Below are 26,852 nucleotides of genomic sequence, written 5' to 3' on the forward strand. Positions count from 1 at the left end.
GCTTAAGGACACACAGGATGCATCTACACATGCACTTTACAGCAGTTGACTAATTAGCTCTGTAGTAAATTAACTCTGCCCTGACAGTACTATCTTATGGCAGAGTACTTAACTCCGCTGAAACCCACATGTAGATGGTGACAGGGGCTGGCTGGGACATAAGGGTACTAAAGTACAGGGGGCTGCCTCCTGCCTAGCCCCGCACTTTAGCATGCTCATTCCCCAGCCAGCCCCTCTGCTGCCTGACACTGCCACCCAGAGCCCAAGGCTGACCCCCCTGGGCTCTCTGCCAGCCTGGGGCTGCTCTCTCCTGGCTCAAAGTACTGCTGTTCTGGGCACACATGTAGATGCTGTGCCTGGGAGAAGCTGACTGGCACAAACTGCATTGGAATTTATCATGTCGCCTTAATGGCACACGTAGATGTACCCACATGTAAGAAATAGCCTTCTGCCTTTGCTTCCTTTGCCTGATTCCTGTGTCTGACCCAGATAAAACTAGTGATGAAGTCAACGGTTCTTAATGAATCGGAGAACTCAGGGACAAACGGTCATACTGTCAGTCCTTATTCATAGTGAGCGCCAAGAGCAGAATTTCATTTCCCTGTGTATACTGCTATAGAAGGCTCAGCTTGTATCCAACCCTGAGTTACTGAATTGAAGTGTAGGAGTGATTATGTTATCCCCTTTGAGCACAAGTATAGCAATAGAAAAACATCTGCAGATCTCCGAAGGGCAGATAACTCAATAGTTGATTACAAGCTGTATTTTGGTTGTCCCCTAAGTGAAAAAAAATTCCACCCTTGTGTATGCAAATCTAGAGACGTTACACTCCCTAGTAGATGGGGCAAAACATCCCATGACCCTTGTCATCCATTGGAGATAGTTCTAGACAGAGGAGCATGAAGGCAAATGCCTTTGTCAAGATTGTAAGGGCAGGCCTCCAGCTGCAAACTCCATCTTTGCACATTTAACTATTAGCTTACGCAACCGTCAGGCTGCAAAGGTCAAGGCTGCAGCATCTGGCTCAATTATTGGTGGGGAAGAGGTGTGAAATCATTAAAAACAGAGCTCAGTCAGGCTTCATGGAACTGATCACAGCCTTCTGAATTTGTCGGACAGAATGTTATTGGCTTCCAAAGGTGGAAGGTGCAACCACTGAGGGAAGAATTTCTGTATATGCATTTTCCATCCATTTACTTAATAAAGCCCTGAGGAACTTTAGTGCCCTGTCCTGTTTATGCTATAGGACTCTGTCTGGCTCCCTCTCCATCTCAGATGCACTGAGAAAAGTGCCTAGATGCCAGATAACACAGGAAGGAAAGGCTGTTCCTATTAAACAGAGTTCATGTTTTACAGTTCCAGAAGGCCTCAGCAAGTTTACCCGTGTTCCCAGCTATTTGATAACACTGAATTAATTCCACTTTTCAGAGCAGCATTTGTTGACTACAAACTTGTAACATGCAACCAGAGCCAAAGTTTCTGGAGCGCTTCTGTCTTTATTTTCCCTGTTACTCACTGGGATGCAGTCCTCTAGGACTTGCAAAGCACTATGCTGAAAATGTGATCTGAAGTCAAAATCAGCTGGAAATGTAATACAAGGAATGACTGGAGAGCACTGGTAAAGGTAGAAATTATCCCACCCTTACTGGAGAATTACGAGCAGAGCAGGGGGAAAGCCTGTCCCCTGAACTCTCTGAACACTGATCTCAGCTCAGAGATGGCTGAGAAATTCCTTGTTTATCCAGCAGAGCCAATATCGCATCTGACTGGTGCAGCACAGCCGCAGCTGCAGTCCTGTGACCTGGATTTAGGTTTGGGAAATGCAAATTTCCTCTGCACCTGCTTCTCCTCTCACAGAGGTCAGATTTACACTGACAGGATTTCATTGCCTCCAATGAGTAATTCATTTACTGTGGGGGACTGAAGGGACCATCAGATCTGAAGCCTAGTTATTCAGTTCTGATGCAAGTGAATGGAGTTTGCCTACAAAAATGGCCAGAGGGAGAACAGGTGAACAAGTTAAATTCTTAAAGGCTTTGTCTTAAATCCATGTAGATACTTTACTTCTATGCACAAGGTGAAGTGGAAACACCCCTGCTAATCAGATCTGACACAACCAATCTCACTTGTAGCATCTGCTTATAGCAACATTTTTTTGGTGTTTATTTTTTCTGCCACTTTCCTCCCAGACTTTATTCAACAGGCAACAACCTAATGTCGTCTTCAATTTAAGCATTGGTTCCTTTCAACAGTAACAGGAATATAGAGCTCCTGCTGCAAATAAACCTTAATACTTCCATTCATAAGCTTACAAATCACCAAGATTTATAATGATCATAAAATTCTGGAAGTGGAGCTCTTGAAAACCAGCAGATAAATAAAGCTCTCATCTATTTCCTCTGATTGACTTGTCAGTGAGTAAATATAGAATATGGTGGTGTGGATTCCTAGATTATTATCTATTAAAAAAAGCAGTGATCCTATGAATAAGTGTAAAACAAACTATATTATAAAGTGCTGCTTATGAAGTAATTTGATGTTACCCTGATTTAGGGTAATTTGATGTCACTTTAGATAAACAGATTGAGTTATATCATTTTATTTTAGTGAAGGATCTACCCCTATCCGTTTATAGCACTGCTTCATATATTGTTACATTGTGTATTTTAAAAAATAATCCAGTAGATTTTTTTAAATATTTTGTAGTTTTAAAAAAAATCCAGTAGAATAAACCTACATTTATAGTTTCAGACAGCATTAATTAACCAACTTCTATTTCAAACATGATTCTTTAATCATGTTTTATGTGCTATATTTGCTAGTAATAATTAAAACAAAAAGTTCTGGCTGCTTGTGGTCTTTAAATATCCCTGTTACTTTACACAGTTGTAGTTGTGTGAAACCCAATGTCATGACAGATTTATATTATAAGTCCACAGATTCCGTCTATAGTACTTACAGTGTCTCTGAATTGTTCTGTAGTGCTTGTATCCTATAAAACCTGTGGTCCAACCCTGATCTAATCTGCATTTTGTTTGAATCTGGTTATTTAGCTCATTTCACAAAGCAAAGCAGGATAACATATCTTGTCCAGCACTTCATAGAGCCTAATAATGCTCCCATCAAAATCAGTGGAACTTAAATGGGAGCAGAAATACATTTCTGTTACAGCAGTTGCATTCAGTGCATAGAGCACTGGAATAAGAGACAGGAGATGTGGGTTCAAATTACAGCTTGTCTATTGACCTTCTGAGTGACCTTGACTACATCACTTGACCTTTGTTTCATTCTTAGTCATTGTATCCTATTTAGATTTTAAGATTTGGGACTGAGCGTACAGCAAAGTGTTCAAGAATCTCTGATATATGTTGGAACCTCAAATTCCACTTTAATACTACTAATAATAGTTCAGAGTTGACAGAAGTTTGGGTGCTCTTACAAGTCACCTTTAAAACATTTTTAAGTCATAAAGTTAGAACAGTTTTAGAACAATCACAGGCGAAAGCTGAATGCCATCTCCGACCTGCACCACTATGACTTGCCACTACATGGACTGGTGAGCAGGGCATGGACAGGGGCCCTGCTCACCAGTCCCTCATTGGGGTGGAAGAAGAGGCAGAAGGTGGCATGTGACTTGGAGGCAGGGAAGCTACCATGTGGCTTCCCTCACTCTGCAGTCAGCAAGAGCCAGCTGGAGCCATGGGCAGGAGGGCAAAAGTCTTGATAAAAAACTTGTATGAAGTGAATGATCAGGATGAGGAAATAAAGACAAAGGAGTGAAAATAATAGCAACAAGAAAAAAGGCCCCAAACCGTGCATGTGTTTCACTTAATTGGGATTGGGTTGGGGGCAGTTGGTTGGTTAGCACTCAACACAAGGGCAGCGCTGAGGCCCTGCATGTTTGCTTTATGCCACACTGGGCCAAGAGTTGGGTTAACAGTCACATCAGGGCACACCTGAGACCCAGCAGGCTTGCTGCAGGCATACCACACCGAGGCAGAGCTGAGACCCAGCAAGTTTGCTCCGTGCCATGCTGGGACAAAGCTGAGACCCGTGGACTCGCTGTGTAGGCTGGTTAGCAGGGACAGGGTGGGGGCACTGACAGAGCCATTTCAAGTGAATAGTGGTTCAGTTTAAATTAATAGCTGGGGGGAGGGGAAACAGCCATGATGCAGTGCAGGATGGGTGTAGAGTCCAGCAGTGAAAGCAAATTGCCTATGCTTATTAGCAGTTAAGTGGGGGTTTTTTAATCACTGTCCTTGCACCAATGGCCAGCCAGCCCAGTGCACAGGGGTGCTAGAGTAAGATGCAAGCTGGTGAGCTGCACTTGGGTGCTCAGAGTGGGCTGGGATCACACCCCCTGCGGGATGGGAGAGAGTGTTGGCTTGGGAATAAGACCACCCCCTGGGCAGTCGAGTTGAATTGGGTTGCAATTTTGCCCATGAAGGGCTGGGAATGATGTATCCCAGGGTGCTGAAGGAATGAGAGTAGAGTGTTTTATCTCCCTGGAACAGACTAATAATACTCTGGAACAACCTGAGTAAAATGAATAAAAGACAACCATTGCTTGAATTGGCATAACTTTAATATGTTTTGAGGGTATTCAACATGGGTTAACTCCCTTTTAACAGGAGAATGCTCCCATTTTAAGTGCCTCTATGATGTTTTAAAGATAACCTGTAACACCATCCCTAGGCTATCCAGTAGAGAAAACACCACCTAGCTTTTCTGTAGGTGCTTCATAATACTCATCCTTCTCTGTGTAAAGCCCTTTGTGATCTATGAAGCAACATTCAAGTGCTAAATACTTCATGAATAGTAAATAAATTACAGAAACTGCTTACAGCTCAGATGCTAACCTTTGTGGCACATCATCTGTTTTTAATAATGCTGACCCAGGAGTATGTGAGTCTGGCTGGAATGCTCTTGCAAGCTGGTCGTCATTTTAAGATACAGCCGCAAAATTTAGCCATAACTTTAGCCTTAAAATGTTGCTTAAACTATATCTGTACAGTCTCACAAACCATGTTGGACATGGGCTGGGAGCTGTTCTCCCTCTGGAAGATAAATTTGGGGAAAGATTGGAATAAGAGTGTATCTGAGGTCTAGCACCACAGTAATCTTTCCCCATAAACCCTGCAATGGAGATAGGTGAAGAGTATCTATATATAGCTCACTGGTCAGTGTGCATTATGCATCCAGTACTCACAGATGCTATGGATCTGTTAAACCTGGTAGTTTTGAGGACACCACTCCGTAGTGCAAACTGTACAGACTCATAATGGAGATCCACAAAATAGGGGCTGCCACAAGACTTAATATAAATTATTACTAATGGGTAAAGATTGTCAGTCCTGATTGTCTTTGAAAGTTGGGCATTTTTCTATGAAAATTTTGGCCTTAAAGAATTAACTAATTTAATTAAAGGAGCATGAGGTTTACACAAAAGAGAAACTGGATTGTAGATGGAGAGAGTCCTGATCCCTGATCTGTTTACATAACAAGTAACTTGTACTTCAATACATTATTATGGTAAAGGATATATTAAAATAATCTGAGATGTTGAACTGACTCAACATGTTTGTTTTTGCTGAGACGAAAACAGTCCTTTGTGAACATTTATACATCCAACTAAAACTTTCACAGGCTATTGCTTATTTTAGTTTGCTGTCTCCTTGTGCATCACAAACCTCATGGTTAAACACCTATTAGAAAATGCTATAGACTTTTTATTTGTGCTAAATACCCAATTCCAAGTATGAGAACTAAAATGATTCTCAATATGATATAGTAATATGGAAACAATAACCAGAATTTCACTTACCTGCCTACTTCAGATACCCCAATTTTAACAAACATGGTTTAAATCCTAGAGACCATTTAAATCACAAAGAAAAAAAAAAAGTTTGCCTAATCTGCCCAAATCAAATATTTTTTAATAGGATTTTACTTTCTCTCTCTTTTTTTTTAAAGAAAAAGGCTGTTGGTTATAGCCATGTTGGTCTAAGGACATAGGCAGACAAGGTTCTTTAAGTAGATGTGATATCTTTTATTAGACCAACTAAATAATTGGAAAAATTGCACTTTGCAAGCTTTCAGGTGCCAACACCCTTCTTCAGGCATAGGGAGACACACCTTTTAATGACATGTATATTATATTTTCCTCAGATAAATGGGAAGCCTCTTCAATACATTTTCCCTCATGCAAGACTCAAGATACTGAGAGACCCAAAGGATCACACCGTTTCAGGTAAAAAAGAAAGAAAGGAAAAAGGGGGAAACATTGACACCTGGTTATATTAGCATGTTTGCTGTGTAGCATGCTAATGGCATCAATGGGTGGAAGTGAATTCAGTATTCCTCTGCAATATTGTTAATGATAACAGGAAACAGTGATGTATGAACACAGCCACAGCAATTTTTTTTAAGGGTGGGGGAGGGGACATTGTAAGCAGTTGCGATTGATATAATGGGAGGGTGTATGTCTGTCTCTTTCTTTGTATATCCATCCTCTTCATATGGAAATTGTCTATGGAACTGAATAGGGATGAAACAAATAGGGGCCTATGGATAAGGTGTATAGTAACTAAAAATTTACAGAATGTAATAGGGCTTTCTGTCCTTCCTATAAAGGTTCGTCCTCCAACTCACCTTTAGACTTCTATAAAAGTAGTGTAATTTGTACTCTATATAGATTGTTAAAAAAGAAGCAAACATAAAACTATGAAGCTATGAAACTATAATAAAATCATTGTTTTCCATTCTGTTTTCTCTATCTAGATACTTTTCAAGACTTTAGATTTGTTCCCTTTATCTCCGTGCCGACATGCGTACATACATGCTTATATTTATTAAGAGTGAAAGAAACCAAGTGAAAGAAGTTATGCTATTTTGTAGTGGGTTATGTGTTGTACTATGGGTGATTTAGGCAATTCTTGTGTGTGATGGATTTCAAGATTGAGTATGCACTAGGCTTGTTTGTATTTTTGCAATTGTACTCTCTCAGTCTCTTTATTTTTATAAGAGAAGGTATTGATTTGACATTGCATGTTTTCTTTGGAGATATATGCTGTTCGTCTTCTGCCAGAGGCATATAATTCAAGCTTTCATGGTTTTGTTGCAGAACAATCAGTTTCTGTTAAGTAGTATAAAAATTTAACAGTGTATGTCAAAATCCACTACTGTGTAAAAGTAATTATTTATTTCCAACTTCTACTTTCCCTCCAGCTTTAAATAATAAGTGGCATTGTGTTTCCTTGCATTACTACATGTTGTTTTCCCAGTACTTCTAGCAGAGAATTGTATGCATTTCCACCCCTATCCTCCACCCTGTCCTTAGGGCATTACATTAATTATCTCTCTATAGTATACACCTTTCTCTTGGCTTTAATTTCTGCAAAATAGTTGTAACACTCATCAATGAAGTTCAGCTATGTAGATGCATCCTAACCTACAAAGCAGAGCTTAAAAGAAATGGTTCATATCCTTTGTACTGCCCTGGGCCAGTAAAGTCATTAGGAATTATTTGAAATTCTACTCAGGATTTCTTGCCTTGTGGGGGGGATGAATAACACTGCGATCTAAGCTGCTCTCTTCTCACAGAATAGAAGGAATTATAATAACAGGGAACTAGAAATAAGTGCGTCATGATTTCCTTTTTTGCAGGGGGGCTGATTCTCCCCTGCCTGATGTGGGTACTAGTGTACAGCAAGTATAAAATGCCGCCTATTCTCCCTGTTCCACTTGTCACTCTGAGAGCAACATTTCACACGTACTGTGCATAGGTGTAAATCACCATGGAGGATGTGAGGCAGTAGCAGAGCAATCTGTCTACATTTAATTCCCTTTTACTAACCCCTTCTGATCCTGCCTCTGGTCCCCCAGCTACTGTGATAACCCAGTAAATGGCAGGATGCTTGACACGCACAAAAATAAGTGAAAGAACAGTGTAGTATGCCTGCCTTATGAGAATCGGTATTTTTTTTTAATATCACTTTGTATTGTTATGTGTCCCTCACAGTCTCCTTAAGGACTGCTTTGCACAAAAAGGCCATGAAATGATGATATAGGCACAGACTTGGTAAACAGCAAAGCAAGTAGCATTTATTCCCAGAAGAGAGTAGAGGCTCTTCCCCCTACTGCAGGTGCAAAACATTTTCATTTTCTCCCCCAGCAGGAAAAGCCTGCATACCCAAGACTCCCCACCTGAGTTCCTTCCTGATATAGAGCCTTTCATTCTGGGAAAACGTGTAGCCTTTCAGGGCTCTCTGGATGTGTCTACGCATATCACTATGGTGACTTTGTTACTGCACCATGATTAAGTACTTTCAAGACTACTAGTAGTTGGGCTAGTAATTTTAGGAAGAACTAAATAACAGAGCAATATCATCCTATACTGAGCCGTACGTGCAACACACCATTATTTTTAGCAGCTACTTTGCCAAATTGCTGTTGTTCACGTATAGATGCGAACAGACACTATGTCGCCATAGCACATTGCTGTGGTGCTGTAGCGTCACATGTAGATGCAACCTCTGTAGAGCGTATACAGAGGATATGGACAGACATTCATTTTTCAGAAATCTGCAGCAGTAGAAATCTTCCTGAGAGAAGAAACGTACAGGTGTTCCAGCCTGTAGCCATCTCCTTTCCCCTGCTCCCCACATTGAAATGAGGAAGATCTTTCTCCCAGAATCAACATGTTTCCTGCAGAAGAAACTGCAGTAATGCCTTTACACCCCCAGTTTCTAGTGAGTGAGTGGCATTTCTCCCATTAGAACTATAACGCCTATCCAGACCCAGAGACCCATCCAGTGCAATAGCCATGTAACGCAGTTATCTAGTACAATCCGTTGTGTGGTCGGACTCCTCAGAAGGGTTAAGCACCCATAATTGGGGCCAAGTTTGAAAACAAAAGCCACAACTCTAGAATCTGGGCAAATGCTTGGCACATTTTTGGAAATCCACCACAAGTGTTGCCAAGGAAGCTATGGGCTAGCGAGCTCTTCTAAAAGTTTGTCCCCATGTACAATCATTCCTTTCCCTGAGTTATACGTGCTGATAAAAGGGAGCAGTGTGCAATAGAAACGGCTTTCTTCCAAACCGAGGAAGGGTGAAAGCATCAGCTCTGATGTTTATTTTCATGAGCTCCAATCTCATCCACTGGGACATCTGCATCTCCACAGTGTTAAATCTCTGTGGCTTAGGCTTTATCTACAAACTCTCACCCAACATTGTGATTCCAGCTCTTGTAGACATGCCTTTAAAGTTACTAGCTCAAGTACTGGTAAGAGCATAACGACATCAGTAAAGAACTCAGCATGGACGAGCCACCTGAATATTTACCCAGAGGCCTGCTTGAGTTTTTCAGCCTGGACTGCAAAACCTCCTTAGGCAGTTAGAGTTGGGCAGGAAAGAAGAAGAGGGATTTTGCATAAATCCCTGAGGCACATGCAGTTTTAGGTCATACTTTCTGGAGTACATCTGCATGCCACCCATTTCACCCTTCTGAGAAGAAAACTTGATAGGAAAACCTGCAGGATTTTAATGTGTACTGTTGTGCTCCAGTATTGCCTTTCCAAGAAGCCATACTCCCCACTTTAGATCTGAAATGATAAAAGTGACATTTTGATGAAACAGTATCAACAAATTGAAAGTGATCAGTTCTGCTTATCATCTAGGCAGTAAACAAAGTTGTTTCATAGTACTAGAGGCAGAGGAGATAGGACACTGACCCACTTAAGATTTCTACAGGTTATAGAGAATTGCAGTTTTAAAGAGAATTTAACAATCACAGGAGTCCAGGAACTGGAATCCTCTCTCATGTTGGTTGCTTAATCTGGCTTTGTGAAAAGCCAAGAAATCACAAGAAATTTCAAGAGATTTACCATACAATTATGCTGGGTTGCCCCCCTTCCCCCCCACACAAACGGTTGGTTGCACTGTCTCTCCTATGAGAAGCTACTGAGAGAAAAGTGACTCTGCCAAGTGGAAAATGGATATTTCGTAACTATTTCTACCTCCTACTTCCTCCTGGCCCTCCTGTCTTTTTCTTTTCCATTTTATGTACCATCCCTTAGAAATCTCAGATCCACGCTCCATGTTTGGAAAATCTGTGGTTCAGAGTGTCCCCAATCCCTTCACCACTATGTATATATTTGTCTTGTACTGCTACATTTGAAGTTTTTTGCTGCTAATTTTTTTCATTATTTGCAATGAATTTTAAAGGATTTTGCATCATTGTACAGCTGAAATGCTAAAACAAAGATGGCAGTGATCAACAAATGACAAAATAGCAATACTTAGTTCATCAGAAACTTCCTGTTTCTTTTCACCCAGGCCAGAAACAGATATTCAAAAAGCCTGAATCAATTTGATTTTTGCAGGTTAGTCTAACCTGGCTAGGCTGAACCAGTTTGTAACTGTACAGACATTGCCTCTGGACTGAGAAAATGTAGGTACATATCTGCAGTGGCTCAGGCTAGAAGCCGGGGGGGTGCTAGAGCAGCCCTCACTTCCCTTCCACAGTGTTGAGCTGAGGTGGGGTTTGGCCAGGCCCTGAATCAGGGACAGTGATTGATCCGTTGATTCAGATCACTATCCCTGATTTGATTCAGCTGACTCCAAATCTTCAGATTCAATGCCGTTTCAGCAAATCAGCAATTCAGACACAGGCAGTTTTAAAAGATTTTTGTCTGCATACCTTGACATAGCAGTGCAATTCATGATCACTGCAGTGCTGGGGTGGATGGAGCATTCCACAGAAGCATGGAGGCTCTCCAGCCTGTGCGGCAGTGAACCTGGAAGTAGATTTCATAGATTTCATAGACATCAGGGCTGGAAGGGACCTCAGGAGATCATTGAGTCCAGCCTCCTGCCCAAAGGGCAGGAAGTCAGCTGGGGTCATAGGATCCCAGCAAGATAAGCATCCAATTTACTCTTGAAGGTGTTCAATGTAGGTGCTTGAACCACCTCCGCTTGCAGACTGTTCCAGACCTTGGGGGCTTGGACAGTAAAGAAATTCTTCCTTATGTCCAGCCTGAAACAGTCTTGCAGGAGTTTGTGACCGTTCGATCTAGTCATCCCTTGGGGCGCTCTGGTGAACAAACGTTCCCCCAGATCCTGGTGGTCACCCCTGATAAACTTATAGGTGGCCATCAGATCACCCCTGAGCCTGCGCTTTTCCAGGCTAAAGAGTCCCATGGCTCTCAGCCTGTCATCGTAAGATCTGTTTTCCTGACCTTTGATCATGCACGTGGCTCTCCTCTGGACTCTCTCAAGCTTCTCCACATCCTTTTTGAATTGTGGAGCCCAAAACTGGATGCAGTACTCCAGCTGCAGCCTCACCAAGGCCGAGTACAAGGGGAGAATGACGTCCTGGGATTTGCTCGAGAAGCATCTATGGATGCAAGCCAGCGTTTTGGTCGCTTTACTAGTCGCAGCATCGCATTGCAGGCTCATGTTCATCTTGTGGTCAATGATGACCCCCAAGTCTCCTTCTTCTGTAGTGCTATCCAACGTAGCACTGCTGAGCCTATAAGGATGCTGCAGGTTTTTCCTCCCAAGGTGGAGAACCTTGCATTTTTCGGTGTTAAACACCATCAGGTTCTCGTCCGCCCATTTGCTGAGCTTGTCCCGGTCAGCCTGGATCACCCGCCTATCTTCTGGTGTGGATGCTTTGCCCCAAAGTTTGGTGTCATTGGCGAACTTGGCCAGTCCACTCCTGACTCCAATGTCCACATCATTAATGAAGATGTTGAACAGTATGGGTCCCAGGACAGAGCCTTGACTGGCCAGTCCACTCCTGACTCCAATGTCCACATCATTAATGAAGATGTTGAACAGTATGGGTCCCAGGACAGAGCCTTGAGGGACCCCACTGGTCACAGGGCACCACGATGAGTGACTGCCATCAATTACAACCCTCTGGGTCCGACCACAGAGCCAGTTTCCCAGCCAGTGGATCGTGGTGGAGCCAAGGCCACAACTGGCCAGTTTGGCCAAGAGGTGATCATGGGATACCAGATCAAAAGCTTTTTTGAAGTCAAGATATATGACATCAATCTCTTCTCCCTTGTCCAGGTGATAGGTCACCCAGTCATAGAAGGAAATGAGATTGGTCAAAGAAGACCTACCCGCAACAAACCCGTGCTGGCTATCCCTTAGGATGTTAGCCTGGTCCAGTCCATCAAGGATGGCCTCCTTAATAAACTTTTCTAAGATCTTCCCCAGGATAGAAGTCAGGCTAATGGGCCTGTAGTTAGCCGGATCCACTCTCCTCCCTTTCTTGAAGATTGGCACCACATTGGCCTTCTTCCAGTCTTCGGGCACTACACCAGAGCGCCAGGAGTTTTCAAAGATCTGTGCCAGGGGCTGGGCTATGACACTCGCCAGCTCCTTGAGTACCCTGGGGTGCAGATTGTCAGGGCCGGCTAACTTGAAGGTATCCAGCTTCTCAAGGTGTTCCTTCACGAGGTCAGCATTTATGGAGGGTAGGGGATCCCCATCACCTGGATCTCCCTGTCCCATAGCAGGCATGGGCATCCCATGGGACTGATGAAAGTACTTCCAATCCACTTCTGGATCTGCCAGGGAGAATGCTGGGGGGGGGCATGTCCCCCTGTCTCAACAGTCGGCCACAGGGGGACCCCAAGTGCCCCCTCCCAGACCAAGGAGGCACCAGTCGTCAAGCTGGAGGGGGAGGGGCATGGGAGGGGCCCCCAGCACACTCCCCAGTGGACCTTCTGGTCCACTTCTGGGTCTGGGGAGTGTGCTGGGGAGCCCCCCATGCTTTTGTGGGATGCTACATCTGTCCCAGCAGTGCAGTATTCAGAGCTCCTGCTACCTAGATGTATGTAGAAAGAACATTTAAAGCTGTATCTACGTCCAAATTGCTGGATCTCTCCACCCTCTCCAAATCAAGGGTTCCAAATTGATTCAGATAGATTCAAGGGTCCTTTGATTCATTTCAGATTTAGAGATCCAGCCACTGAATCAGACTGAAGCTCCACCAAATTGAATCAGGGACCAAAGTTTCGCACATCCCTACTATTTAAGGCATGATTAACCTGTTAGCCACATCTTAAATGTAGCGTGGTGGGGAAGGAAGGAAGCCACTTAAAACATAAATAAGAAAACCTCACAAAATGGATCCTGTGGTCTGTTGGAAGAAATTCTTGTTGCTGCACAGAAAGTTTAGGTTATGAGCTCAGGTTGGACTCAACAAAACTCTGTCACCTCCGATCATTAACTATTTTTCCAATTTGTTATTATTTGTATTGAAGTATCTTCTCTGAATGTGACTTTTAGACTAAGATCCCATAGTGTTTGGTTCTATACAAACAGAACAAAAAGATGGTCTTTGTCTCAAAGACTGTATAGTTTGCCACCCTGTGCTTTTTAAAAGGGAAGAAAGTAAAGATTTGTCCAAGTCAAGGATTTGCTCTGCCAAAGTGAAGAAAAGACTAATTTAAAACGTGTTTTGTTTTGTTCTGTTCTGTTTTTTTTCCCAGGGGAAATGTGGGTTAAGGAGTTTAGGGAAAAAGACAATAGATTATTTTATGTGTTGCACCCTGAAGACTGGTATGTTGGGGTCAGATATTTTCTGTTTGCTCTTTATAAAAGTTCTTATTTTACTACTTACTGGGTGTCTTGATGCCTGCTGTCTCGTGAGGTAGGAATAGATGGATTTAACATATGCCATCTTTTTAGAAAGGACCGGCATGTTTGTGAATTGCTTCTTTTTTCTGGGTAGAAAAATTACACTTTATACAGTTATTTGGATATAAATAGCTGAGGGTGCAGTGTTTAAAGGAACAAACTGTGCAGTGAAATAATTGACTTGTATCCTTGTCACAAAAATTGTACTTTAGGGGCTCATTTTGCTAAACAGCAGAGTGAGTAGCAAATTAGTATGCACGTAACTCATATTATGCTTTTTTTCCACAGTAGTCAGGTTATTATAAGAACTATTCATTTTGTATGAGAAATCAAATGAATAAATTACAACTGAGATGTGGCATATGCAGTCCCATAAGTTGCTACTTTGATTCAATTAAAACAGTCTCTGTCAACCCCCTCTCTCTTTACATTTGAAAATTTAATATCAAAATATCTTTCTGTATTCTTTTCTTTTTTACTTTTATGCCATACCTTGTGTGAATAGAACAGACAGAATGGGAGCTAGCCACTTACAGTCACCAGTTCAAAAATCATTTAATAATGATTGGAAATGGTTACCACTGTCAGTCAGTAGTGACTGAAGGTTGTATGCTGGGTGTTTGAAATAAATTGAAAATCTCTGTAGAGCTCTAACTGGATAGATTCCAGTTTCACAGAACCAATGCACTGGATGCTAGAGTTAACCAGCATCCAATGATATAATGGCTCTAGAAAATGAACTGCCAATTCCAGGACGGTATAAGGTCAACTTGCATTGCTGTTGTCTTTGTGGCACCTGTACTGTAAATAAAAAGCAGGCTTCTGTCCCTGGGGCTGTGAGTGCAGTACTTTTCTCAACCCAATAGCAGAATATGCATTAGTTATTAATAATGTGAGAATTACAGCACTCCTTCATGCTCATTACAATCTAAAATTCATGTTCATCTGCTAATGTTTTACAATGAGCTACAAGTCATAATAGAACAACCACAGGAAATATGTGAGGTTCAAACCCTTTCCACAAACTCCTCCATTGGGAAGAATCCTACCCATTATGGAAGAGACAGAGATTTACGGTGTTTATACAAGTGCTCTGGGAGTGGCGGGCAGGGAGGGGGGCAGTGGCTCTGGAACCATTCTAATTAAAGTGCCCAGAGGGTGTTGTGTATCAGCATCCCCATGCAACTACCACCATTGATGGCCTTAAGGGAAGACAAACTGGGCAAATTCCTGGGGCCTCACATTTTATAGGGCCCCAGAATTTTACAACAAATGTCCAACTTGCTTATAGGTCATCAAAATTAAGTCTCTAAGGGGCCCCAAATGACTCATTTGCCCAGGGCCTCAACAACCCCAAGGCCACCGCTGTTACCATGCTCTAGCAGACTTGATTAATCGAGCCTAAACCAATGCACTGTAATTACAGGGCATCCAAACAGCCTCACTGCTTGTGTATAGGTGCCCTTAGAGACTTCAAGCACTTACAGAGCCTTCAAAATCATCTTCATTCCTGAAAAATTTCTGAGAAGCTAAGGGTTACCCAGGTAACCTGCTTCCAGCTCTGAATGGCAGCTATAAGGTTCCCTACTAAAATAGAACCAAAAAATTCTCTTACATGCAGCTTCATTAAGGAATATCCCTCAAAATATGTTTATGGGCTCTGGGAAACTACTACAGCCCTATGCAGTATTGTGTTTCTTGCAAATTATTCATAACATCAGTCAAAGATGATAAACAGCTCCCAGGCCTCCCATCTGCCAACAAGTGGATCCCTGGCTCTACAATGGTTGCTGAAAGGTGGCATAATTTCTGTGTGATCCATGACAAATATAGTGCCCATCTTTAAGAAGGGGAAGAAGGAGTGTATCTGGGGAACTACAGACTAGACAGCCTGACCTCTATACCTGGAAAGATCATGGAGAAGATCCTCAAGGAATCCATTGTGAAGCACCTAGAGGAGAACAAGGTGCTCAGGAACAGTCAGCATAGATTCACCAAAAACAAGTCATGTCTGACCAATATGATCTCCTTCTGTGATAAAGCGAGAGGCTCTGTGGATGTGGGGAGCAGTGCAGGTGACATACCTTGACTTTTAGCAAGGATTTTAACAGTCTCCAATGACATCCTCATTAATATGCTAAGGAAGTACAGACTGGTGAAAGTACTGTAGTGTAACTGGTTGTAGTATCATATTCAGTGAGTATCTACATGTGCAATAAATTTCAAGTAGACTTACTGTGTATTAAGCCTACTGGGGAGCACATCTACATGTGCTTCCACTTGGGAGCAGATTTGCTCCCACTCTGCTCTGCCCAACTGCAGCAGCCATCAGGAGGGGTCCTGATGTGCACTGGGTGAGAAAACAGATGCTCCAGAGCTCTCCCACCTGGTGCACATGGGGACGAGTTCTGCATCCAGTGGGGTTTCCTCACAGCTGGCTGGCACTGTCCCTGTCTGAGGCTGGCCCCAGCCAGCTCTAAGCTATGCCCCTCCCCCCGCACCTGTTTTCCAGCCCCGTGCCCCAAATGGGCAATCAGTGTGGTAGGTGGGAAGAGTTCCCTCCCATACAGCTCTTACCCCGTCCTCTGCCCTGACTGGGTGATCGATACATGGAGCTGGGAATGACCTGTGGGGGAGAAGACTTTTCCCAGACCCCTGCCTCCAATCACTGGAAGGGGGCAGGGCCTGGAAAAGAGCTGCAGGAAAGGGCCAGGTCCCAGCCCCCTGCCCCAATCTAACAGTGGGGCAGCTAACAGCGAGCCCCTGGCTGGACAGAAATTCCTTGCTTGGACAGCTTCTGGCTGCCCCAGCTTGGACAGGATTCCCTGCCCAGCCAGGGGCTCACTGCTGGCTGCCTCACCAATAGATCCCCAGTCCTGGCACTGCTCAGCTGCCAACTCTTCATAGTTTCGTAGTTGGTAGGGTCGGAAGGGACCTGACCCTCTGCCATGGCAGGAAAGAGTACTGAGGTCAAACGACCCCAGCAAGGTGTTCATCTAGCCTCCTCTTAAAGACCCCCAGGTAGGAGCCAGCACCACTTCTCTTGGAAGTTGGCTCCAGATCCTAGCCACGCTGACAGTGAAGTCGCACCTCCTGATGTCTAGTCTGAATCTACCCTCTGCCAGCTTGTGACAGTTATTCCTGGTCACTCCTGGTAGTGCTCAGGGGAACAGGGACTCCCCCCCCGCCCAATGCCTGCTGGTCTCCTCTGACTAGTTTGTAAATGGCCACTAGATCCCCCCTCAGCCTTATCTTGTGGAGGCTTAACAGGTTCAGGTCCCTTAGCCTCTCCTCGTAGGGCTTGTCCTGCTTCCCCCGATCATGTGAGTGCCCCTCCTCTGGACCCTCTCCATGTTGTCCAAATCCCTCCGGAAGTGGGGCGCCCAGAACTGCACACAGTACTCCAACTGCAGCCCGACCAGTGTCACATAGAGGGGGAAGATCACCTCCCTGGACCTGCTTGAGATGCATATGTGGATGCATGACAAGATATGGTTGGCCTTCCTGACTGCGTCCCCACACTGTCGGCCCATGTTCATTTTGCCATCAGTAATGATTCCAAGATCCTTTTCTGCATCTGTACTGATGAGAAGGAAGTTCCCCAGCCTGTAGGTCTGCTGCAGGTTCTTCCTCCCCAGGTGCAATACCTTGTACTTGTCGCTGTTGAAACCCATCCTGTTCTCATCCTCCCACCCCTGTAACCTGTCTAGGTCTTATTGCAGCCTATTCCTCCTTTCTAACATGACCACTTACCCCCACAACTTAGTGTCATATGCGAATTTGAACAGGGTGCTTTTTACACCCTTGTCCAAGTCGCTGATGAAAATATTGCACAGTGCAGGCCTGAGGACCGAGCCCTGCGGAACCCCTCTCTCAATTTTGTCCACATCCCTTCTGCAATGGGGCACACAGAACTGGACACAGTACTCCAACAGTACAGTGTCACGTAGAGGGGGAGGATCACCTCGTTGGCCCTACTTGAGATGCACTTGTAGATGCATGACAAGGTCCGGTTAGCCCTGCCAACTGTGACCTCTCATTGTCGGCCCATGTTCATCTTGGAGTCAAGAATGACTCCAAGATCCCTTTCTGCCTCCGTGCTCTCAAAAAGGAAGTTTCCCATCTTATAAGTGTGCTGCTGGTTACTACTGCCCAAGTGCAACACCCTGCACTTGTCAGTATTGAAGCCCATCCTGTTTTTGTTAGCCCACCCCTGTAACTTATCCAGGACTCGCTGCAGTCTTTCCCTCCCTGCTAGCATGCTCACCTCACCCCAAATTTTGGTATCATCAGCAAATTTAAACAGATTGCTTTTCACCCCATAGTCCAAATTTCTGATAAAGAAATTGAACAGTGCGGGCCCAAGGACCGAGTCCTGGGGGACTCCACTGCCCACTTCCCCCCAGGTTGAATATGACCCATCCACCACCACCCTCTGAATACGACCCTTCAGCCAATCTGCAATCCATCCAACTGTGTCAATCCACATCAATGCCACAGTCGCCCAATTTTTTAATGAGGATGGGGTGGGAGACGGTGTCAAAGGCCTTGCTGAAATCCAGAAAGACTACGTCCACAGCAATACCTGCATCCAATGCTTTTGTGACCTGATCATAAAAGGCAATCAGGTTGGTCTGACATGACCTGCCCCTAATGAAACCATACTGGTTGCCCTTGAGCGTCATAACTGAGGCCAGCCCATCACAGATGTGCTCCTTGATGATCTTCTCAAAGAGTTTCCCTAGGATTGAGGTAAGACTGATGGGCCTATAGTTGCCTGGATCCTCCCTCTTCCCTTTTTTAAAGATGGGGACCACGTTGCCTATCTTTCAATCATCTGGCACCTGGCCCGAGCACTACAAGTGCTTGTAAAGCCATGCCAAGGGCCCTGCAATAACCCCTGCTAGCTCCCTCAACACCCTGGGGTGGAGAGCATCTGGACCTGCTGATTTGAACACGTCCAGCCCCTCCAGAAGCTTTCTAACCCGGTCCTCCCCGACCTAAGGTCTGGAGGCGTTTCCCTCGAGTCCATTTAGCATCATAGTGGGGAAGTTCCAGTCCCTGCACAAGAAAATGGAGGTGAAGAATTGGTTAAAGAGGTCTGCTTTCTCCTCTGGCACAACCACCAGATTGCCCAGAGAATCTTGCAGGGGCTCCACATTTCTTGGTGCTTTCTTCATTGTCCCTATATATTTGAAAAAGGACTTTTTATTATCTTTGATTTTGGACGCTAGTCCTAGCTCTATGTCTGCCTTAGCTTTCCTGACAGCTCCCCTACAGGCCTGAGCAGAGGAGGTATACTCCTCTTTGGAGATAGCATCCCCCTTCCACCAGGTGTACACCGCCTTTTTGGCAATCAGGCATTCCCGGATGCTCTTGGTGAGCCAGGGGGGCTTTCAAGCACTCTTGCCCCCCTTACTTCTTGTTGGGATGGTCATCCCTTGGGCCCTGAGTATCGTCTCCTTAAGGAACGACCACTCATCTTGGGCACTGAGTTCCCCTGCTCTCGAGAACCCCAGTGCCTCTCCCACTAATCTCGACTCATTGAAGTTGGCCCTCTTGAAGACTAGGGCTACCACTTTGGTGCACGCCCTTGACACCCTGCACTGGATGGTGAATTTCAGCAAGTGATGATCGCTATCACCCAGGTGGTCAAGAACCTGGAGGCCCCTTACCAGGTCATCACCTGTGGCCAGGACCAGGTCCAACAGGGCATTTCCTCTGGTGGGACTGTGCATCTCCTGAATTAAGTGGAGGTCCTGTATCTCAGCTAGGAACCTTCTGGAATGGTCTGATTTGGCTGACTGTTCCTCCCAGTAGATGTCCGGGTAATTTAAATCACCCATGACAACTACATCCCTTGCCTTAAGTACCTCTGCAAGCTGGCCTGAAAATTCCTGGCCCAGCTGCTCCCTTGGGTTGGGGGTTCTGTAGTAGACCCCCACCATTAGATCCCTTTCCCCATGGCCCCCTTGTATCTTGACCCAGAGAACTTCAGCTTGCCCCTCCTCTGACCCCATTCTGCTGGCAGAGGATATGTATTGCTCCTTGACATACAGCGCTACACCCCCACCTTTCCTTCCTTCTCTATCCTGCCTGTAAAGCCTATATCCTGTAATGCTAATTGCCCAGTCGTGGGATGAATCTTACCATGTTTCTGTAAGTCCTATTATTTCTGGGTCTGAACTGGCTATTCTGTGGGTGAGTTCCTCCTGTTTATTCCCCATACTACGAGCATTAGTATATAGGCATTTAAGGCCTTGCCTAGCTGCGTGTGCCACCCCCCGATTTGGGAGACTGTCTGGACCCCTGTTTCTTACCTGGGCACTCCCTGCATTTGTCACACGTCTTGCTCAGGTGGTGTGTCCTCATCTTCCAGCGGCCCCTTCCCCCGGTGAGGCTAGTTTAAAGCTCGCCATGTTAGACATGCTTGCCTTTAGGAGAGAGGTGAAGCCCATCCCACCCCAGCAAGTCCCCCGCCCAAAAGCATGGGTCATTATCAAGGAACCCAAGGCCTGCCTGGCGGCACCAACTGCGTAAGCACCAGTTGACCTCGCCAATGCAGGTCTCATGTCGCCGTCCCCGCCTACTCACCGGAAGAAGAGAGGAGAATACCACCTGCACCTCCCGTCTCCTTAAGCTTGTCCTCCAGAGCCTTGAATTCCTTCATAATGCGGTCAGGGTTGCCCCTGGCCGCGTCATTTGTTTCCATATGAATGACAGCCATGGAGTACTGGTCTGCAGGTTGGATGTGACCGGCTTGGTTGCAGTACGGTGGACCAAAAGCTGAATATGAGCCAACAGCATGCTCTTGTTGCAAAAAAAAAGCCAACTCATTGTATTAATAGGAGTGTCACCTGCAAATCAAGGGAAGTGATTCTTTCTCTCTCTTCAGCACTGGTGAGGCCTCACCTGGAGTACTGTGCCCAGTTTTGGGCCCAACATTTCAAGAAATATGTGGACAGTTTGGAAAGAGTCCACCATAAGGAAGCAGAAAATTATTAGGAACCTCAGAGACAAGGTATATGAGGAAAGGCTGAAAGAACTAGGTTTTTTTAGCCTGGAGAACAGAAGACTGAGGTGGGGATTTTATAACAAACTAGGGCAATTATAGAGAGGATAGAGATGGGCTTTTCTCTGTGGCCATAGTGCACAGGATTAGAAGCAACAGCCTCAGGATGCAGTTGAGGAAATTTAGGTTGGAGATTAGGAGATTGTGTGAGTTGTCAGGTGCTGTGACAGGCTACCTAGATAAGTTGTGAAATCTCTATGCTTGGAAACTTTCAAAAGCAAGTTAGGCACACTTGGCCAGACGCAGACACTTTATGTGTAACTGTTTAATTACATACCCAATCTGTTCGTAGAACATAACCTGCATGGCACAAATCTTTGACACAAGGACATTATATACAGATAAGTTTCTCCACAGATTCTGAGTGAATAGAGAATCAGGGTCTCCCACTCCTTGGCCGAGTCTCCAAATCATGATCTTAACTGGCTAAGAGATAAAGGCTGACCTCCTTTTCCACCATCAAACAGTTGCCTCCATGAATTTTCTGCACCTAATATTTCCAGGGCTTATGTGGAGTTCACACTCCTATCTGAGTATAGTAGAATTACAACAGGGTGTAAGTTCCAGGAGAAGCCCCTTCTCAATATGTTTAGGAGGACCTGGAGAAAGGCACAAGGGGGAGAAGGAAGTCGAACTGCATCTAAGTGGCTCAAAGTGCCACCTGAGTGACTTAAGTCAGCCATTTAAGTGATACTTACTGCTGGAAAGGGAGTTGCATTTGGGCCTCAGAGCAACTCAGGATTTAGCCCAATATGCCAAGTGATTTTGTAAATTACAAGATGGATCTTTACATTCAGTAGAGTTGAGAATAAAATGTGCAACAAAGATCGTAAAACACACTACTTTTAAATAAGTAGGTATCTATATAGATGATCTAGACCAACACAGCTACATGTTTCCCTGAAACATGGAAGATATTGTAATTAGCCATTTTGAAAACTTCATAACATAGGAAGAAAGGACAAAATCCAGCATCCTGCCTCCCATTGATCACCCTGGGGTAAACAACTGGCTCCAGCCCACTGGAGCTTAATTTGCATACTCTCAGAGCAGCCTTTTTTTACAAATGGACTTTAGCACCCAGGAGAACTGTACCATCTTTTAGTTGTCCTGTGTAATGTGAACAACTTAAAAAGGAAGCAAAATTCAGCAGTCTACATCGCATCAGACACCCGAGGTAAAAAAACTGCTACAGCCTTTGCTTCATCCTCATTTTCATACTCACAGAGCAGCTGTTTTACAAGTGATCTTTCCTACCTAGGAGAACCTTACCAGCTTTTACTTCTCCTGTCCAATATAAAGTTTCATATCTACGTAGGAGAAATTTTACAATCTTTGAATTCTCCTTTGTCTGACAAGGGAGTTTGGGCCCGAAAGCTTGCAAATTTAAAAAAAAAATTGCAAAAATCTAGTTGGCCTAATAAAACATATCACCTCTACTCCAAGAGTTTTGTCTGCCTGTGCCTCTAGACCAACACAGCTACAACAAATATCCTCAGGTACCTACATAACACACTGGATGTGCCATGATATGCCAAAAGGCTGTTCATTATACAAATCTCTTTCTTGTAATGATGAGTCTCACTCATAAGTTCCAGCAAGCACCAATACAATCTATTTTACTTTGTCCCCTCCTTGGGAAGGACATTTGTAAAAAGAAGCTTGAACTAAAGCAACTACTGTAACATTAGATGTGTCATAAAGATTGATTTTTATAGCACAGTTGTGAATGACTGGTGGACTTGTTGCCTGAGCAGATTAATGTCTGTCTTTTATGGTAGATGTGTCTTTCCTAAGAATCCTAAAAGGTTTGTAGCGCTTAACTGCTAGTTTGGTTTTGGAGAGAGCTAAGACAGTCTCTGGAATTCTGCATTTTCTCACATTAGGCTTGGAAAGAGGATTTTCAGAAAAGACCTCTGTAAGAACTATAAGAACAACAACTCTAAGGACTATGAAAAGCAGAGAACAGGAAGGGAGGAACATAAAAACTAAGGAAGAAGGATGAAGATTAAATTAAATTGTAATGATTGAACCAGCAGCAGTGCATAGAGCTGAATGTTCCTCCTTGCTGTTGACTGAAGCAAGGGCTACAAGTGCTTTATTTAAATACCAGTATTTAGAAGCCTAAATTTAGGCATCTAGCTTTTAAAATTCAGTTCCTTTTTACAGTGTTGTTGTAAGCATCAAGTTTGCTTAAGTGAGCAATAAAATGATCCCTTAGAGATGCATACCTAACATTGTCTGAGTATAGATTATTATTGTCCACATCCACAGTTTCCTGTGCTGCTTCCCACCAACGTTTTGCCTACAACGACTGCATGTTCACTGAAGAATCTATTGTGCATTCTAATTGCTTCTTGCCTGTCTTTACACACCTAATTAGGCAGACAAATGGTTTTATACTTGGAAAATGTAGCCCAGAGAAAATATTTGCTTGATTTAGCACTTAGGCATGGATTATACATAACTCCTGGGTCAAATGCCCAAATTCATGAACCAGTATTCAAGTTGTTGCTAAAATATGGGGTGCTCCCTCACTCTCAGCATTAATTTGTGCTGTAGTGCTTACACAAGTGAAATTATACAACATGACTGTGTTCCCTATCATAATGCTGCTTCCTGCTTGTAAAAGGTAAAAAAAAATCCCTGCTAACTTTATCCTGTCATAAAAAAGTAGGGAGAGAAGTGTGCGTCAAGCGGTAGAGGGAGATGTGTGCAATGAGGCAGCCAGTATTTCTCTGCTCTAATGCATCCAGATTTAATTTATGTAATGGGGAATTGACATGTATTTGGAGAGCAAGTTCTGTTACTAGTCGGACAGTGAAACAGTTCTAGTAAATCTGGGCTGTTTATAGTCTAATGGCTGTACTGGAGCTGAGTGTTTCTCTATGTAGCAGTAAACAGATTATAAGATTTCTTGAACATCCCCATGCACAGTTTAACATTGATTGGCAGAGATATGATTTGCCTTATTATTTTCAAAAGGAGACCTATAAAATGCTACTGAAAGTTTTTCTGTTGTTTTATAAAATTCTTGTATAGCCAAACAACCATTAGTTCACTGAAAGAGAAGAAAAGCAGTCTATAAATAACCCATTTCACAGGATATTTTTAAAGGAAAAAAAGTAACCTATTGGTTAATTTTAGCAGCAGCACAGCTGTCACTCTTTCTGCTGATGAGTACTGGGCTGTAAATGTTGCAAGTGCAGAAAAGATAAAGCATTGCACAATTCTTTAGGAATATCCACAACCATGGAACTATTAGCAGCCTTGCTTTGGATCATTACTCTAGAATATAGCACACTTGATACAGTGGTCGAGGAAGTGTAGCCATGACTCACCTTCCCTCTTGGCCCTTACATAAACAAATGTATATGGTTAAAACCCCTTTCCTTATATGTTTTAGGATCATAGGATCATATGATCACAGTAAAGTAGGGCTAGAAGGGGCCTCACAAGCTCATCTAGTCTAGTTCTGCTCAAGAAATGATTGTTCCTGACTAAATCATCCCAGCCAAATGTCTGTCCACCCTGCTCTTGAACATTGGCAAGGATGGAGATTCCACAGATTCTCTAGGTAACCTGTTACAATATTAACCACCCTCCCTAATCCCAACCTAAGTTTCCCCTGTTGTGGTTTGAGGCCATTTATCCTCATCCTATCTCCCACAGTCATCCTCCCTGTATTCACCAGTCAGGTGTTTGAAGACTGTTATCAAATCTCCCTTCAGCCTTCTCTTCTCCAAGCTGGCTCCTTCAGCCTTTTTTCATAAATTGTGCTTCCCAAGCCTCTAATTTCTGATCTCTTTCCAATCTGCTTATATCCTCCTTGAAGTGTGGGACCCAAAACTGGACACAGGACTCCAGATGAGGCTTCACCAGTTTGGTGCAGAGTGGAAGAATCACTTCTCTTCATTTATAAGTGACATCCTTTTTTATAGGAAATAGGAAACACTAAGCATAGAGGTATGTCTGAAGCCTTGCCCTTTCTGTGAACTGAGGTATTTGAGTTAGTGCTGTAAAGGACTACTCAGGATCCACAGCCCACTATTCTATCTGGCGGGTAAGCTCATTCCAGGTATTCCTTGAAGGAACTCAGCTGGACTCCCTTCTGACAGTGTGCATTAAGTATGCTCTGGATTTAGTTACTGGATTGAAGTTCTAGCTGCTGCTTTATTTAGTTTCTGGATCTCAGTAAGGATTAGGTAGCAACCCGAGCAGCCCCAGTCAGGGTAGTCATAGATCTAAGGGACTTTCACGTCAAAGATGCCCAGCAAGTTGAAGCAATGCCAGAACTAAGCCCTCACTGGGTGTATCTACAAATGCAGTAAATGTGCATCAAGGTTACTGTGCAGTACTTTAAGGTGCGTTAACATGTGGTTGGGAATGTGTCTACAGGTGATCTTGATGGTAGCAGTTCAGTGCAGGGCTGCTGCTGACCTGCTTTGCCCCCCTGCAGCAGCCAGGGGAAGATCCAGGCTCTACCGGGGCAGGGGGCACTGGGGTCAGGCCTAAGCTCTTGGGGAGGGGCGGGTGGGAGGATCTGTCCCACTTCTGGGGCAGCTGCCTATCATACATGCGGGGACTGGAGCTCACCCTGATCTGCATGGTAGGGCTGTGCAAAACAGCGCTGTTCCGCTTTGACTTTCATTTCGACATTTTGACAGAACAGTGTTTCATTTCAAGTTTCATTTAATTTCAAAAGCAGTGTTCCATTTAATTTCGTCGATACTGTTTTGCTGTTTTGACATTTTGCCCATAGGCTATTTCTCACCCAGTGCCGGGAAGATTGGTGCTGCTGCTGGCCCCAGCAGGCAGCACCAACCTCCTGTGATCCAGCAGGCAGATTGGGGACCCACACCCCTGGGAGCAGTCCAGCACAGCCCCCACAACCCTCCCAGGGGTGCGGGTGTCACAGGCCAGCTGGGCACTGTGAGTGTATCAATTTTATCACGGGCCAACTGGGCTGTTTGATTCAGTTTCGGATCAAGGAGGCAAAGTTGGGAGTGAAGTAAAGGCAAATTCATTATAGCTTACACACACACAACAGTTAACAGAAAGATAAATGCCATAAGCAGATAATGCAGTATTAAAGAGCTAACACTTGATCTGAGCCTTCAAGAGGCCGAGAAGTGATAATAACAGATAATAACAACAGATAGATTAATTCTGTCGCAGGCCAACTGGGCACTGTGAGGGTATTAGCCACTGGGCTGTTCAAAACAACAGATAGACAGACATGGGTTGGCAACTTATCGATAGTCCCTCATTGCCAGGTATGCATCAAGTGATTCCAGAGAAGTCGATGCTGTCAGAGGGATTACTGGGGAAGGTCCCTTAATCAGGATCCGATCCTCACTCACACCAACTCCTTCCTGCTGGTCACCTGATGCACATGCTTTTTATACCTAGTCTTATGCTAATCTGCTGGCTTTAGAGCCACTCACAATATTGCCCTATAGCTGTTACCCTATGGAATTGAAAGGTGTTAAAAATTATCATAAAAAGGTTACTACCCAGACTCGGGTTTATCCAATAAACAAATGATAATGCAGCACCTTTAGGTTTGAAATTGACATTGCTCCACCTAAGCCCCATCCCCTTTTAGGTTTCATTTGAATATGCTTTCTTAGGATGTGCTTTCCTGGAATGTGTTGGGTGTGCCAGGCAGTTGGATCCAATTTTTTATCATCAAGCTGAACCCTGAGCAGAAACAGTTAGGTCAGCTAATCTTGCAGCTACAGCTTTGCCTATGGGGCCCAGTCAGTTCCACGAACAGTTAATTTTATCATTTTGGTTAAACTTATGTCAAACAAGTTACATTTGTAGTTTATAAACTTACAAGCTTTATATTAACTAATATTACCTGTTTAGGCAAAATACCAAATGCCTCCAAGAAGCACATGTATATCCCTCTGGTTCTGGTGGTCACAGCAGGCAAGCCCCTAATCTGCCTGCCAAATGACAGAAAGCTGGTGCTGCTGGCTGGGGCCAGTGGCAACACCAATCTTCCCAGCACAGGCTGCGCCCAGTGTCAGTTCTAGCTGGCAGCACCAGCCTCCTGTGATCCAGAAGGCAAACTGGGGGATTGCCTGCACCCCTGGAAGGCATGCTATGGCTA

The 26,852-nt window shown here is 44.2% G+C and overlaps 1 protein-coding gene across 1 annotated transcript in view; it reads left to right on the plus strand.

Moving 5' to 3' along the window:
• PCLO (piccolo presynaptic cytomatrix protein) overlaps positions 1-26,852 on the plus strand; it is a 549,762-nt gene that overhangs the window by 336,157 nt on the left and 186,753 nt on the right. The window contains exon 9 of the mRNA XM_090041018.1: positions 6,169-6,250. Coding sequence (XP_089897144.1) covers positions 6,169-6,250 — 82 coding nt within the window. The remainder of the gene's footprint in view (positions 1-6,168; positions 6,251-26,852) is intronic.

This window comes from Crocodylus siamensis, chromosome 4 (assembly GCF_052110815.1).
Source record: "Crocodylus siamensis isolate JL-2025a chromosome 4, ASM5211081v1, whole genome shotgun sequence".
Taxonomy (NCBI): domain Eukaryota; kingdom Metazoa; phylum Chordata; order Crocodylia; family Crocodylidae; genus Crocodylus; species Crocodylus siamensis.